The sequence below is a fragment of the Neoarius graeffei genome, chromosome 15 (assembly GCF_027579695.1).
Source record: "Neoarius graeffei isolate fNeoGra1 chromosome 15, fNeoGra1.pri, whole genome shotgun sequence".
NCBI classification, from domain to species: domain Eukaryota; kingdom Metazoa; phylum Chordata; class Actinopteri; order Siluriformes; family Ariidae; genus Neoarius; species Neoarius graeffei.
The window spans coordinates 30,323,916-30,339,316 of NC_083583.1; the positions used below are offsets into that span (position 1 = coordinate 30,323,916).

Consider the following 15,401-nt stretch of genomic DNA (forward strand, 5'->3'; position numbering starts at 1 on the left):
AATCAGTCTCATATCACTAAATCACTCATGGAATCAGTCTCATTAATCAGTCTCATTAATTAATACCATTAATTTTGTTGCTTAATAATAAATTACCAAACAGCTAAATTATGGTATATTCCAAATTATTATGATCACTTACCATATTACATAAAATCATATGCACCTTTGAATTCTTGGAGATTGGGGACTTCAAAGATATTGGAACACAAATAAACACAGTTTCAATAATAAATGAATTTATTATAACAAAGATTAAAAAAAAATGGATAATGGCAGTTGAAATATATACAAACAGTGAGGTGTGTGTGTGTGTGTGTGTGTGTGTGTGTGTGTGTGTGTGTGTGTGTGAGTGTGTGAGAGAGTGAAGACAAAAGATTAGCTTTGTGTGCTAATTAAGACAAAGGAATGCTAGCTAAGACAAAGGAATGTTATCTAAGTAGAACAAAGGATTAGCTCTGTTGCTAACTAAGGTGTGTTTGTGGGTGTGAGGCCTTGTGTCCACATGGTGGAGTTGACCACGTGTTGCTAAGTAAAACAAAGAATTAGCACGTGTTGCTAATGTGTGCTTGTGTGTGTGGCCTGTATGTGTGAAAGGCCCTATGGCCTGAGCAGAAGGCTAGCATGGATTGCTAGCTAAGGTGTGTTTGTGTGTCACGTGTTTGTGTAGGCCTAGATTAACCTCGTGTGGCTAAGCTAAGACAAAGGAATGCTAGCTAAGGTGTGTTCGTGAGGCCAGGTGAGGCTTGTGACCACGTGTTTGTGTGTGTCAGGCCTGGTGACCACGTGTTCGTGTAGGCCTAGATTAACCTCGTGTGGCTAAGCTAAGACAAAGGGAAGCTAGCTAAGGTGGGTTTGTGAGGCATGTGGCCACGTGTGGAGGCCTAGATTAGCCTTGTGTTTAGCTAAGACAAAGGAATGCTAGCTAAGGTGTGTTGGTGTGTGTGGGGGAGGACCGCCACGTGTTTCTAAGACAATACTTAAAAAAAACTTAGCTTTGGATGCTAATGGGACAAAAGAAATTAGCCATAGGCTAATTTCACTAGCTTATAACAGTACTGAATCCACTGAAACCTTGATAAGGTCAAAATGTGTGATAAGGAAATTAAAGTGTTAGTCAGGAATAAAGAGAAGCATGCACAGCCTATCTATTAAAACAACTGAGAGATTGAAACAAAATAAACCAATTCAACACGCTGCGTGTTTGCAGTGTAACAATTAAACCGTTCCTGAGTGTAAATTCACACTACTTCAATAAAAGCTAATTCCTAAGACTAGGTTTTTTGATTATGCCCAAAAATGCCAGTCTTACGCGAGATTATGAGAAGATGTCCCAAGACTTTTGGAGTTTTCACCGTTGTGGAAATCTCCGTGAAGCACAGGAAATTTCTTGGGAGAGGCTGAGTTCACAGGAGCCCGTAGAGACTTCTGTAGAAAAACAAAGAATTCTTGGTCCGACGCTTCGTAGCTCGTGGGAAGGAAATCTTTGTAGAACAAGGTGCACAGCGCTTTGTTAAAAAAGGGTCCAGCCGCTCTCTTAACTTTGAATTAAACTGCTTTTGGGCGGCAGTTGTGACGTCACTTCTAATACGAATAAAACCGGTTGTAACTCAAGCTGAGTTTAAAAATCGCGCGACTCTGGAGTCTACCTTGGCCAAGGGTAAGAAAGAAATCACGCTAAATCGTGGATCTTGCAAGAAAGAGGTCTTTTTGGGTTTGCTCGGGTAGAGCGAGCCTCTTTGTGTCCGTAGACCGCTGGTCCCGGGATGGAAAGAGGAGGAGCTAGGAGTTTCTGGGTTTCTTATGCTTTCATGTTGGATGTGACGTTGGTGATCCTGCCCACGCGTGACGCAGGTCAACGCGGAAGTTGGCTGATGGGAAATGTAGTTTCTTAAAAGGACTGTGTTGTAGTTTTTAGACGGACTGTGTTACCTACATGTGTATCTAAGATATTTGGTATACTCTATAAGGTGCCATAATGTTTCATGAAAAGCGATCGAAATTTTGTCATAAAAGTCATAAAATAGCAGCTTTTTCCATAACTTTGAGCTCCTGGTGCCACCATTAAACTTTAGAATTTTGTCAAAATATTTCAGCCAGTGTGTTTTCTTACCAAAAGGAACATAAAAACAAAAATGCATCATGATCGGAGGAACTTTTCATTTTTAGGGGGCAACTGATGCACCCTAGTGTACCTGACTTTGCCTCTGACCTCTACTGTGCAGACTCTAACTCCTGATAACAGCAAAAAGTCTTCAGCAAATTCTGCCAACAAAATTTGACATGTCGGATAATTTTGGCTTAATTTCTGTCGAAATAGGAAGGGCATGGAACTACACCATCCATGCTTTTTAACAGTCATTCGTACATACTGAAAATCGACAGCAACTGTGTCATGTCAACCTGGACTCAAATGTCAAAGGAATTTTCTTAATACCTCGTGGGACATGCCACAAAGGTTTGAGGCTGTTAATGGAGTGCAAGAGGGTTGATTTTTGCTTGCAAAAGAAAGTGCTTCCAAATTTCCCATTTCAGCAAACAGCTTTGATATTAAGCATTCAAACTTTGAGGCTTTCAATTACTAACGACACCTCAATATACTTTATACTAACTTACCTAAAGAATTTCAACTCTAAATCCTAATCCACAACCCTAAAACTAACCTTTACCTCTAAACTTGCCTGCTAATAAATTATTTATCATCTATAATGTGATATATAATGTGTGTCGTGAAGATGCCGCCATCACTCAGGTCCGAACTGCTTGGGGGAAATTCCATGAGCTACTCCCCATCTTGACAAGTAAAAGCCTTTCCCTAAAGACCTGGGGCTCCGTTTACAACTCGTGTACGAAGCACAATGCTCTATGCCATTGAATGCTGGCCTATGAAGAAGGCCGACCTGTATCGTATAGAAAAAAGAATGAGCACTCCATGCTTAGATGGGTATGCGGTGTACGGGGAGACGCCCACATTCCAACTTCCTCCCTGCTAGGAAAGCTTCATGTCACTGATACCAACACAGCCATTGCTGTAAGACGCTTGAGGTGGTACGGACATGTTCGCCTCAGTGCTGCTTGGATTTCCAGGGTTGTTGATCTTGATGTGTGTGGGCGAAAACCTAGGGGCCGCCCCCGAAAGACCCGGTTAGAGGGTGTCAGTAGTGATTTCAAGAAGTATGGTCTTTCGGCAGCTGACGCGCAAAATCGTGGAGAACGGAAGGCTGCCGTGAAACGTCTAACCCGCCCAGAGGTGGAACCATGACATAAAACTGGATAGCAGCAGCATACCTGGGATTGTGTGTGTAGTAATATTTTGGAAATATTTCAGTAATATTTTCCAGGGCACAGTATGAAGGCAGCACTCACAGACCAGTGGCACACAGGCATCAACACTTTCCTGCCACAGACCATCACTTCAAAGAGTACTGATCTGGACATGCAGCAGTGAACTCCAGATGAGCTTCACAAAGATGTAATGATGCAGGGAATGAGAGAGAAAGACTGAAAGTGAGAACTATAGTGAAAGCAAGCACCAACACTTGGGAAATTGATAAATGGAAAAGCGAGTTTATAAGCCCACATGCTAAGAAGCTCCACAGCTCGATAGAGACGCGCCATAGAAAGACAGTCCAAAAATGGGCAGACTAATCATCAGCGTGAGAAGTATCTTGTTGCAATAGGTGCACAGTCACAGTATTACAGCTCTGTTTCCAAAAACAATTGGGATGCTGTGTAAACTGTCAATAAAAACAGAACGTGATGACTTGCAAATCGTGGAAACTTAATATTTCAATGAAAAATATACGCTCATTTTGAATTTAATGCCAGGAACATGTTACAAAAAAAGTTGGGACGGGGGCAATGTGTACAATTGTGTTGCATCACCTCTACTTTTAACATCACTCTATAAACGTCTGGCAACTGAGGAGACCAACTGCTGTAGTTTTGAAAGAGAAATGTTGTCCCATTCTTGCCTGATATATGTAGGATTTCAACTGCTTAACATTTCGGGATATCCTTTGCCATAGTTTGCGTTCCATAACGCATCAAATGTTTTAAACGGGAGACAGGTCTGGAATGCAGGCAGGCCAGTTTAGCCCCCGGATTCTTTTACTACAGAGCCATTCAGCTGTAATATGTGCAGAATGCAGTTTGGCATTGTCTTGCTGAAATAAGCAAGGACTTCCCTGAAACAGCCATCATCTGGATGGCAGCATGTTATTTCAAAACCTGTATACATCAATCAATCAACCAGATGTGCAAGCTACCCATGACATGTGCATGAATGATCCCCCATACCATCACAGATGCTGGCTTTTGAACTGTGCATTGATGAGCTGGATGGTCCCTTTCCTCTTTAGCCCAGAGGACATGGTGTCCATGAGTTCCAAAAATAATTAAAAATTTCGAATCACCAAAACAAAAGACAGTTTTCCACTTCACCTCAGTACATTGTAAATGAGCTCAGGCCCAGACAAGGCGGTGGTGTTTCTGGATATTATTTATATATGGTTTAAACTTGCATTTGTGGTTGCAGCGACAAACTGTGTTCACAGATTACAGTTTTCAAAAGTGTTCCTGAGCCCATACAGCGATTTTCACTCCAGAACAGTGTGTTTTAATGCAGTGTCGTCTGAAAGTCCGAAGGTCACAGCCATCCAGTGTTGGATTTCGGCCTTGTCCCTTGTGTACAGAGATTGCCCCGGATTCCCTGAATGTTTTAATGATATTATGTACCATAGATGATGTGATCCCTAAATTCTTTGCAATTTTACATTGAGGAATGTTATTTTTAAATTGTTGTACTATTTTCCAACACAGTCTTTCACAGAGCGGTGAACCCCTCCCCATCTTTACTTCTGGGACACTCAGCTTCTCTGGGATGCTCTTTTTATACCCGATCATGTTACTGACCTGTTGCCAAATAACCAAATTAGTTTTGTTTTTGTTTTTTTAAAATCATGACAACTTTTTCAACTCTTTTGTTGTCTATGCATAAGGAAAGTGACACAATTTATCCCAATATTGATAATATATTACCCAGCCGCTTACACTACATGCACAAAAAGTAGGAAAAAGTCTAGTAGGCCGGAGAAAGAAACATTACATATGGACAGGACGAGTTAAAAGTTTGGACACACCTGATTCATAAGTGATTCGTAGGTTTTTCTGTATTGTGACTATTTTCTACATTGTAGAACAATACTGAAGACATCAAAACTATGAAATATGGAACAAGTATGGAATTGTATGGTAAACAAAAAAAAGTGTTCTTCAAAGTAGCCAGCGTTTACCTTGATGACGCTTTACACACTATTGGCATCGTCTTAACCACCTTCATGAGGTCGTCACCTGGAATGCTTTTCAATTAACAGGTGCCTCGTCAAAAGTTAATTGGTGCAATTTCTTACCTTCTTCATGTGTTTGAAATCAAACAGTAAATAGTAAACAATAATAATACAGTAAATAGCCCTATTCCACAACTGTAGTCATCCATATTATGTCAAGAACCGCTCAACTAAGTAAAGAGGAACAACAGCCATCATTATTTTAAGACATGATGTGTCTTTTAGTTAATAAACACAAAGAAAAACCACTGAATTCAAAGGTGCGTCCAAACGTTTGTCCGGTGCTGGATGTATAAACTGCTCTGGCTATCACCGCGATCAAGGTAATTAGCAGATGAGAGCCATTTACCTTCATGCTGTAAAGGAAAACCTCTAAAGTCCCAATTTTACTTCCTTTCTGCCTCATTACTTCTTACTCCTTCTCTGGTTAAAGGTAAAAGCAGAAAGGATGTGGAGCCGCAGGTAGGATATAATCACAGCGCGAGCTGATTGGTAAAGTGCGCTCTCTCACACACACAGTCTAGAATAATAAATACAGCATATCTTCATACCCAATCATCAGCGCCACAAATCAGCTGTCACTCACGGTCTAAAATGATTCACCGCATCTGTTCATCTCCAATAATCAACCGTACACTGCATCTCAATCTCTCTCACGCTTACTGAATCAAAAGCACGCCTATAAACACAGCAGCAGCTCATCATAGGTCAGAGAGAGAACGTGTGTCTCTGCGTTTGCGTGATGTACAAGTTAAACAAGCTCAAGCAAATTTATAAATCAATGCTAATGCTCACAGTCAAGGTTTCACACATGTAGAACAGCCAAGATGCATAAAAGTCTAAAAACTGTGTGTGGGGCTGCATCTGTACCTCTCTCGGAGGTCATCGAGGCATCGCTGCAGATGAACTTCTCCTGCTGTAATGAGTACATGCTCTCCGCTCTCCTGAATTAAAACTTCCACGCACGGGTCAGCCTGGTTCAGGAGACGCATCCCCTGCACCAGCTTGGGCATCTCGCCTACACAAATACACAAGTTTAGAGCGCGCGCACACATAAGAGAAAGCTCCATACAAAACAATATGTGACTAAAACACTGCAAAATCAACTCAGACATTTGTAGTGACTAAACTTTGCTTCTTTATTTTGTACAACAGCTATGATGCGAATGTACTGCTTCCTAAAAAAAATAATACAAGATTATATTTGAGAGTTCACTTGATGTAAAATGCATGCTAATATCAATACACACTCACCTTAAAAGTAGACATACACATAAACCGTTTCATAAAATAGCAGAAGAGCGAAACAGCAGCACTATTCCACCTTTAGACATGAGGCCACACCTCCTGCTCGAGTCTGATAGCCTTTGAAATGGAGCTACGACTATTTTTCTCTCTTCAGTGCCCATTTTTGTCGGTAACAATGGGTCATACAGCATCAGAAACCACAGAAGCAAGTGTGTTTGAGATGCTGAACACACTCCCACACTAGTGAGAGTACCCAGGACTCTTAAATGTATAGTACCAGATACTACGGTAGTGGCAGGAGGCTTAGCAGCAGGCAAGAAATGAGAAACCACAGAAAACCGTGGGGATGCTTTATTATTATTATTTTTTTAATCTCACTTCTACTACACAAGTGAAAAATTACTGCTGCATCTTTCTGTGGGTGATTTTCTGCTTCGTTATAAAGTGGAGGTATTACCTCGCTTACTATCATAGCTCAAGTGCTTCTAGCAATAACGCAACCTGGAAGCAAAATATCCCGATGGTGTGAGTTAACTGTTTAAGCACCAAGTAACTGCTTAAATTTTGTAAAGAGACTTGTTTTTTCTAACCTCCACCAAGGAAGTTATGTTTTCGGTGTGGTTTGACTGTCTGTAAGCAGGATCGCACAAAACCTACTAACCTTATTTCCATGAAACTTGGTGGAAGCATGTAGCACGGCCCAAGGAAGAACCAATTAAACTTTAGAGCGGATCTGAGTCAATGAATTTAGTTTCATTTTCACTGATGTTGCGAGATACGGCATTGGGCCTTGGTGGAGGTCTCCGCTTTCAGAGTGCCCATCTAGTTTCTCCTTGTTCCAGTAACCGAGTCATTCTGATGATGTTGCAAGTGACTGACTACGTTTATGATGTTAGCACCATTGTACTTATTCGATGTTCAACAGACCACGTTTTTGCCCATCGCTGTTGCAGTCGACTGGAAATTGTGCCGATTTATTTAAAATATGACGCAATTTCATCCAGGGTTCTCTACTTTTCAAAAATAAAAGATGGTGGTGGGGGTTTGGGACTGCCTAGGCCCCCAACAGCGTCCAGGGGCGGAGCCCCAGTGGGGGGCCAGGAGGACGAAGTCCCCCTGAAGCTTTTTGGTTTCCGGTTGAGAGTACGTCGTGCGCATTCTGGCTGCCGCTTCTCACCAGAGCTTTTTTTAATTTTATTTTTATTTTCATTCTTTTTCAATTTTCATTTTATTTTTTTTTTTTCCTGTGTGTTTGTGTAGTTTGATGTTTGTTTGAGTGTTTTGTCCGCCGGTTGTGGTGTAGCTCCGGACCCAGTTTTGGGCGTTGGTTCCCTCTAGGCCTTGGTTCGCTGTGGGTGATGCCTGCGCTCCCAGCTATGGACTGCAGTGAGCTCGTTGCTCATTTAACATTCGTGGTTGTCCAGTGCTCTGCGCTTTAATGCTTGGCGTGATGTTCCGAGCAATGTTGCTCGGTGGCGTCACGGCGGCTGTGCAGGCGGTTTGGGACACACCAGTGCTCTGCGTGGCGGAGCTTCTCTGCTCGCTTTGAGGATCCATGGTGTGGTGTTTGAGCGATGTGGCTGACAGCGTCATGGCGGCTGTGCTGGAGATGTGGGACTCGTTTTCATGCGCCTTTTGGTGGGACTGTGGCTGCTACACCTCTGGAATTACATCCTGACTCCTACTTGGTGGACTTTTTATTTTTTATTATTTATTCATTTATTTATTATTATTTTTTTTTAAATTGTTATTATTTTTTTTCTTTGTTTATAATTGTAAAGCGTCCTTGGGTTTCTTGAAAGGCGCTATATAAGTTTAACTTATTATTTTTTATTTAACAGACTTTGGGATTTTTTGACAGTGAAACTGGCCAATACATGAATAGAAAATGCGAAATCATTGTTAAAATCATTTTACAAAAAATTATGACTCATTTGACATTTCAGTTGAGACTGATGTTGCGCATCCCTGAATTAATAAAATTTTTTTGTGTGTGAAAAATAAACTCCCATGCATAAACAAAATACCCGATTACAATAAATGCATACATTTTTTACAATACACATCATGTTAATTGGGTGAAACTACTCCAATCCATGCACGAGCTGGTGCGCGTGCCCGAGACTGGTTCCGTAGTTCGGGTCCTTTGACCCAGGAACCCGGCAGTCCTGCAGTAAACAAACAATGAAGCGACGGGAGAATGCAGCTCTCGCATACACAATCACAGATACATAAAATAAAAGACCTGAACTTAACTAATGTGTGTGTTATATGATTACTGTAACTGTGTACGGTCAGAAAAGACGGTGGATAAGCGTAACTGTTGCACAATAACGTTACAAACAACCTGCGTGTGCACACCGAAAAGTTAATTAGCTGCTGGCTAGCCGCAGCTTGTAGCTTCCAGCGTTACTGTGTGTCAGTATACTGTAGTGTAACGTGGTGCGGTGTAGTGTAACGCAGGGATAGACCTCAATGTGCAGAGCGCTGGGTCACAATCTGTATGCAGCCGGCCGGACTGCAATCACGTAGCCACTTCAGGTAGCCCCGTATGCATTTGTTTAATGGTCTTCTGCGTGTTCAATAGTTACAAAATTAAATAAAGCGAATACTTTACGATTTATACTGATGAAGTTACTTTTTTTTTTTGGCCAAGGTAAGAGTGGAGGGGCAGAATTATAACGCGGCGGTGCGCCACTTCAAAAGCGCCCGTGGAGAACACTGTTCATCTGTAGTGTGCTTTTAACAATCAACAATGTCACAAAGCAGCTTAACAGAAATCCGGACGTAGATTTATATTTAGCTCCATGATGAGCAAGCCAGAGGAGATAATGGCAAGGAAAAACTCCCTGAGAAGTCATGAGGGAGAAACAGTTCAGGGAAACCGCAGTGACACCCAATAATAGTGGGATTGTGAATTGTTACTTTTCTACAACTGTACTCTATAAAGTCAAACAGTAGTGTGTTGATAGGATGTTCAATATGAGTATCGTGCTAATAAGAGTCCTTGAGTATGCATGGTTTATTATTATAGCAGCATTTATTAGGTGAAAAAGGGAATTTAGGTGTTCCAGCGCTGGTATTTCAGACAGCTGTGCTAATCAACTAACATATAATGCAATATACAATCACAGGGCATTTTATTTCATACACCTGCTGCTTTATGTTTTCATGAATATAACTTCTAAAATGTCAAAGCTCTACAGATGAAGAGGAAAAGGAAGAAGGGAAGCCAGTTTCACTGGATGCACCTTTAACGGGAATGTACAACTCATTGTGCGCTAGTTAGCCATCAGGCTATCAGTGAGTGTGGCTTCTTGGGATCGATTTCCATTCACAGAACAAAAATAAACAAATTATTTGGCCATACTGTGTCCGAAATGTCAGGCACTTGATATTAAGTTCTTATTATTCTATAAAAGCAATAATCACAGTCGCAATCATGCAGTTACACTCACTGGCCACTTTATCAGGTACACCCATACACCTGCTGTTCTCTAAATCAGCTGATCCCTTGACAGCAGCACAATGCATAAAATCACTCAGATACAAATCAAGAGCTTCAGTTAATGTTCACTTCAAACATCAGAATGGGAAAAATTGTGATCTCAAAGTGTGACTCTCGCTGTGGCATGGGTGATGGTGCCAGATGGACTAGACTTCGATGGTGCCAGATGGACTGGTTCGAGTATTTTAGAAACTGCTGATCTCCTGGGCTTTTCACACACTCTAGATCAGCCTCTCTCAACCGGGGTGCCGCGTAGGGCTGCCACCCGTCCCGTAAAATACGGAATCGTCATTCATTTGGCAATTAAATCTTGTATCCCGTATTGAACTGATACGGGACGCAATTTGTTCCGTATTTTCATAAATGTCCAATACACGTGTCTGTCTCACACAACACTAAATCTAACAATAATGAACAAAATAAAACAGGAAATACTCCGTTGCGGGATCTACCCAGGACACAAACCCCTCCACTCTGTGTCCCGCTCTGTGCCTGGCTGCCTGCGTCACTGCGTGTGGCGCTGTCACGGTTGCCTAGAGACAGACAACACACACCGGCGCTGCTCAAAAAACCCGGGCCTTTTAAAAACGTCACCAAGAAGTACACTTGGAAAAAGAAGTGAGGGAAATCTGTTGACTGTTTAAATCTGGTCTACACGGCACGGTGGTGTAGTGGTTAGCACAGTCGCCTCACAGCAAGAAGGTTCCGGGTTCGAACCCAGTGGCCGGCGAGGGCCTTTCTGTGTGGAGTTTGCATGTTCTCCCCGTGTCTGCGTGGGTTTCCTCCGGGTGCTCCGGTTTCCCCCACAGTCCAAAGACATGCAGTTAGGTTGACGTTGGGCGGCCTTGGGCTGAAGTGCCCTTGAGCAAGGTACCGAACCCCTGACTGCTCCCCGGGCGCTGTAGTATGGCTGCCCACTGCTCTGGGTGCGCGCGCGCGTGTGTGTTCACTGCTTCAGATGGAGAGGATGCAGTGAACACAGAGGATGAATTTCACTGTGCTTGAAGTGTGCATGTGACGAATAAAGGTTTCTTCTTCTTCTTCTACTCCACAGACAAGAGAAACACAACAGTTCCTGATGAACTCAGGACTGTTGAAGGAAGGAGTAATGTTTTGCACTTTCTTGTTTTCTGCATTCTTGAATAAGCAGATATACATGTTTGTTGTGGTGGTGTTTTTTGTTCTCTTTTTTCCTCTCTAAGTAAAAATGTCCCCAAGGTTCACAAAGAGTCCCTACACCAAGAACAGTTATGCACTTACATTTACAGTGATAAGTTCTCAATATATTTAGATTATATTTTAAAAGTTCATTGTTGCCCACTTGTACATTATACATTTTTACAGCATTGGCAATTAAGCATTTCAAGCTTTAAGTATGAGTAATTGCTTTCTTGATCACCCCTTTACTAAAAACACCTAGAAAATAAAACATACCACTGCTGCGGGCACCCCACCCCATGGGAGTCGTGCCCGTGTTGGTCATGGCCCCCAGGAGCCGTGGTGGGCGTCCCTTATTTTCATTTCTGAATGGTGGCAACCCTAGTGCATGTGGTAGAGGTGAAACGTTTTCAAGAATCTTCAAGCAAGTCCAGGTGCTCTCTTCTACCAACCACAGATTACTATGTACCTGGATGACTGCGAATCTTCAGACATCTTCGACTGGATTGCAAATTTGTAGTCAATTTTCTAAATCAGTGACTTGGAACAAATTCCATGTGTGTGTTTCTCAAGTGACATTCACTAATCATCATTCACGTGTTCAGCATTTCTTGCTAACAGCAGTGCTATTAATGCTGAACAAGTTTTTAGCATTAGGTTTTAGTTTACGGTGAAATGTTCACTTGTTTCCACTAAAATGAAAGATGAACTGCCTGGAAAAAAAAAAAAGTTTTCACAAATCATTTTCTCGTTTTAGCTATCTTATGGGTTATTAGGTGATGGAGGCATGATCTTTTCGGCCTGTCTGGCTTTCCATTGATTTTGAGATCCCATTAGTGCGATATCTCAAGAACGAGTGGTTGAATGTTTGTATGCTTTATATGGAATTATATCACTGTAAGCAGCAGATGAACTGATGAGATTTTGGAACTCATCCAAACAGGGCCAAGGTCACAGCAAGGTCAAAGGTCTGAAAGTGGATTTTTGTCAGTAGCTTCCTTCCTCATCTCATCTCATTATCTCTAGCTGCTTTATCATGTTCTACAGGGTCTCAGGCAAGCTGGAGCCTATCCCAGCTGACTACGGGTGAAAGGCGGGGTACACCCTGAACAAGTCGCCAGGTCATCACAGGGCTGACACATAGACACAGACAACCATTCACACTCACATTCACACCTACGGTCAATTTAGAGTCACCAGTTAACCTAACCTGCATGTCTTTGGACTGTGGGGGAAACCGGAGCACCCGGAGGAAACCCACGCGGACACGGGGAGAACATGCAAACTCCACACAGAAAGGCCCTCGCCGGCCACGGGGCTCGAACCCGGACCTTCTTGCTGTGAGGCGACAGCGCTAACCACTACACCACCGTGCCGCCAGCTTCCTTCCTGTTTGAAGTATATTTTAACAGTAAGGCATACAAATTAGTAACTAGATAGGCTAGATTAACTGGTGGCAGCGGCATCGTTGTAGTCATAATGAGTTATAATTTTGTAATGTAGCCAGTGCTGCAATATAAAAGAAAGAAAGCAAGCACAACTTTTATTCATCACACACTTGTGAAATTTCCTCTCTGCATTTAACCCATCTGAAGCAAAGAGCACACACACATACCCAGAGCAGTGGGCAGCCATGCTAACAGCGCCCGGGGAGCAGTTGGGAGTTAGGTGCCTCGCTTAAGGGCACCTCAGCCCAAGGCCGTCCCATATTAACCTACATGTCTTTGGATTGTGGGAGAAACCGGAGCACCCGGAGGAAACCCACGCAGACACGGGGAGAACATGCAAACTCCACACAGAAAGGCCCTCACCGGCCGCTGGGTTCGAACCCAGAACCTTCTTGCTGTGAGGCGACCGTGCTAACAACTACACCACCGTGCCACCCAAGATGTAAATTAGGAGATGTACTAGTAATGAGAATTGTATGGAGAAACATTCCAGTTGCAGATCTGATTATGAATCTTATGGTTATGTAAAAAAAAAAAAAATTGACTGCAGTAAAGTGCCATAGCCTGTTAAGTGTCTACACACCACCTAGTGTTAACACTCCAAATTGTTTGCTTACTTTCTTCCAACTTTTAATAACCTCAGTTAACCTTATGGCAATCTAAAATAATCCTGCATCACCATGGAACAATCTTCACCGCTACAATGAGCGGTGTGTGTGTGTAATCAGTCAGTTCCTTTGTGCTCTAAAACGGGAAACATTTAACCGTCATCTACACTAATGAGTTCCACATGAGGGCAAGTATTACTGTGAGCTTCTTGTGGTTGGCATGGCATCTCCGAGGCTAAAGATACTTGTACCACACACGTCAGGCAACGAGTTTATGCGTTTATCTGGTACATACTGCTAATTAAGACTTAAAACAATCAAGCTGTGTGTATATTTAAAACCAGAAATCAAATGGACACAATTTTTGTGGCTACTGCCTCATAGAGGCAGGAGTCACTATGTCATTGTGTTGTAAGAATGAGTGTAACAATCGTGCACTGCTCATACGCATACAGGTGTTCCTATTAAAATGGCCGGTGAGTGTATACAATTCGGTTCACCATTTGAAATAAATGGACTAGACGAAAGAAATCGTTTTCAGGCATGTTTATGCTTATTACTGAGGGAAAGTGCGTTCCTATTTTAAAATATACTCCAGGTTGTCCCCCTTTCCTCGCCTTCTTCGGCCAGTGGTCCCATGTGTGATGGAGATGTGACGCGCTTCCGAGTTGGTACGGGAAGTTGTCGAAAAGAGTATTGAGACCACTGAGCTCTAGCACCGGGCCATTTCCGGGAAATAAAAGTTTGGGTCATGGTGACAGGGTGTGTATGTCAGCCTCGGTTCGGAGGTTTCAGTTTCGAAAACTCTAAGAGGTAAGAGTCGAATAATATAAAGTACAGACACTTAGTATATTTTACTTCTGTGATTTTTAAATTGTTCATTTTTGGATTACGCTTCAGTTTTGTGGCTACTGCCTCATAGATTAAATATATATGCTATATTTACTGTATGGACATGGGATCAGAAAACTTTTATTTATAAGCAGTAGCCACATGTACCCATAGGGTACCGATTTTTCCCTAAGCCAAGAAATGGCTGGTGTCTAAAGTTTACTACTTTCCTTAAGGAGGCACAGAATGGGCAACTTAAATCCAAGTTACTGTACATTAGTATTTACACCGGGAAAGTTATGCATATTCAGACTCAGGTTAAGCACAGGATTAAATAAATTTTATGGAAATGGCAAAAAATACTGGAACTAAGAAGCCCAGCATAATTATGTTGTTTTGCATGAAGGAAGGTCCATGAAGACATAGTTTGCCACGGTTGGTGTGGAAGAACCTGAATGGCCTGCTCAGAGTCCAGTCAACCCCACTGAACACTTTTGGGATGAATCGGAATGCCGACTGCATCCCAGGCCTTCTAGCTGAACATCACTATTTCTCTTCTGGCTGAATGCACACAAATCCCCACAGCCGCTTTCTAAAATCTAGTGGAAGCCTTCCTGCAAGAGTGAAGGCTATTACTACAGTAAAGGGGACCGACTCCAGAGCAATGCCCATGGCTTTTGGTATGAGATGTTCAACAAGAACAGACAGGTGTGATGATGTATGTCGCATTCAACATTTGCTGTGATAACCATGTGTACATTGTGAAGACACTCCCAAGCTCAGTCATATTTGCAAAATACATCAGCAAATCAGGATCAGGAAATCTCATCCTGCCCACAAGGTACCTATGAAACCTTTCAAGTGTGAAGACAGATTTGAAAGTTAGGACTGTTGACTCGATGACAGTTTTGTAACAAAGACAAAGGACATGTATGTTACCAAGTATCAGCCACTTCACATTGAAAGAGAAGAAATTCTGTCAGTGGAAATGTTCCAACGTATTCATACTTTTTACAGACTTATTGTGTCCTTTTATTCACCAAATTAAAACTCGATAACATATTTAAAGTTCCTGGGGCTACAATGTTGGCTAGATCACAGGCCAGGATACAACCCCGATTCCAAAGAAGTTGGAACAAAGTACAAATTGTAAATAAAAATGGAATGCAATAATTTACAAATCTCAAAAACTGATATTGTATTCACAATAGAACATAGACAACATATCAAATGTCGAAAGTGAGACATTTTG

General features: G+C 42.2%; 1 protein-coding gene across 3 annotated transcripts in view; it reads right to left on the reverse strand.

Annotated features, from left to right (window-relative positions):
- The window catches only part of efl1 (elongation factor like GTPase 1), a 343,260-nt gene that overhangs the window by 44,943 nt on the left and 282,916 nt on the right, over positions 1-15,401 (reverse strand). For all 3 annotated transcript variants that reach the window (XM_060941122.1, XM_060941123.1, XM_060941121.1), the window contains one exon: positions 6,219-6,366. In XM_060941122.1, coding sequence (XP_060797105.1) covers positions 6,219-6,366 — 148 coding nt within the window. The remainder of the gene's footprint in view (positions 1-6,218; positions 6,367-15,401) is intronic.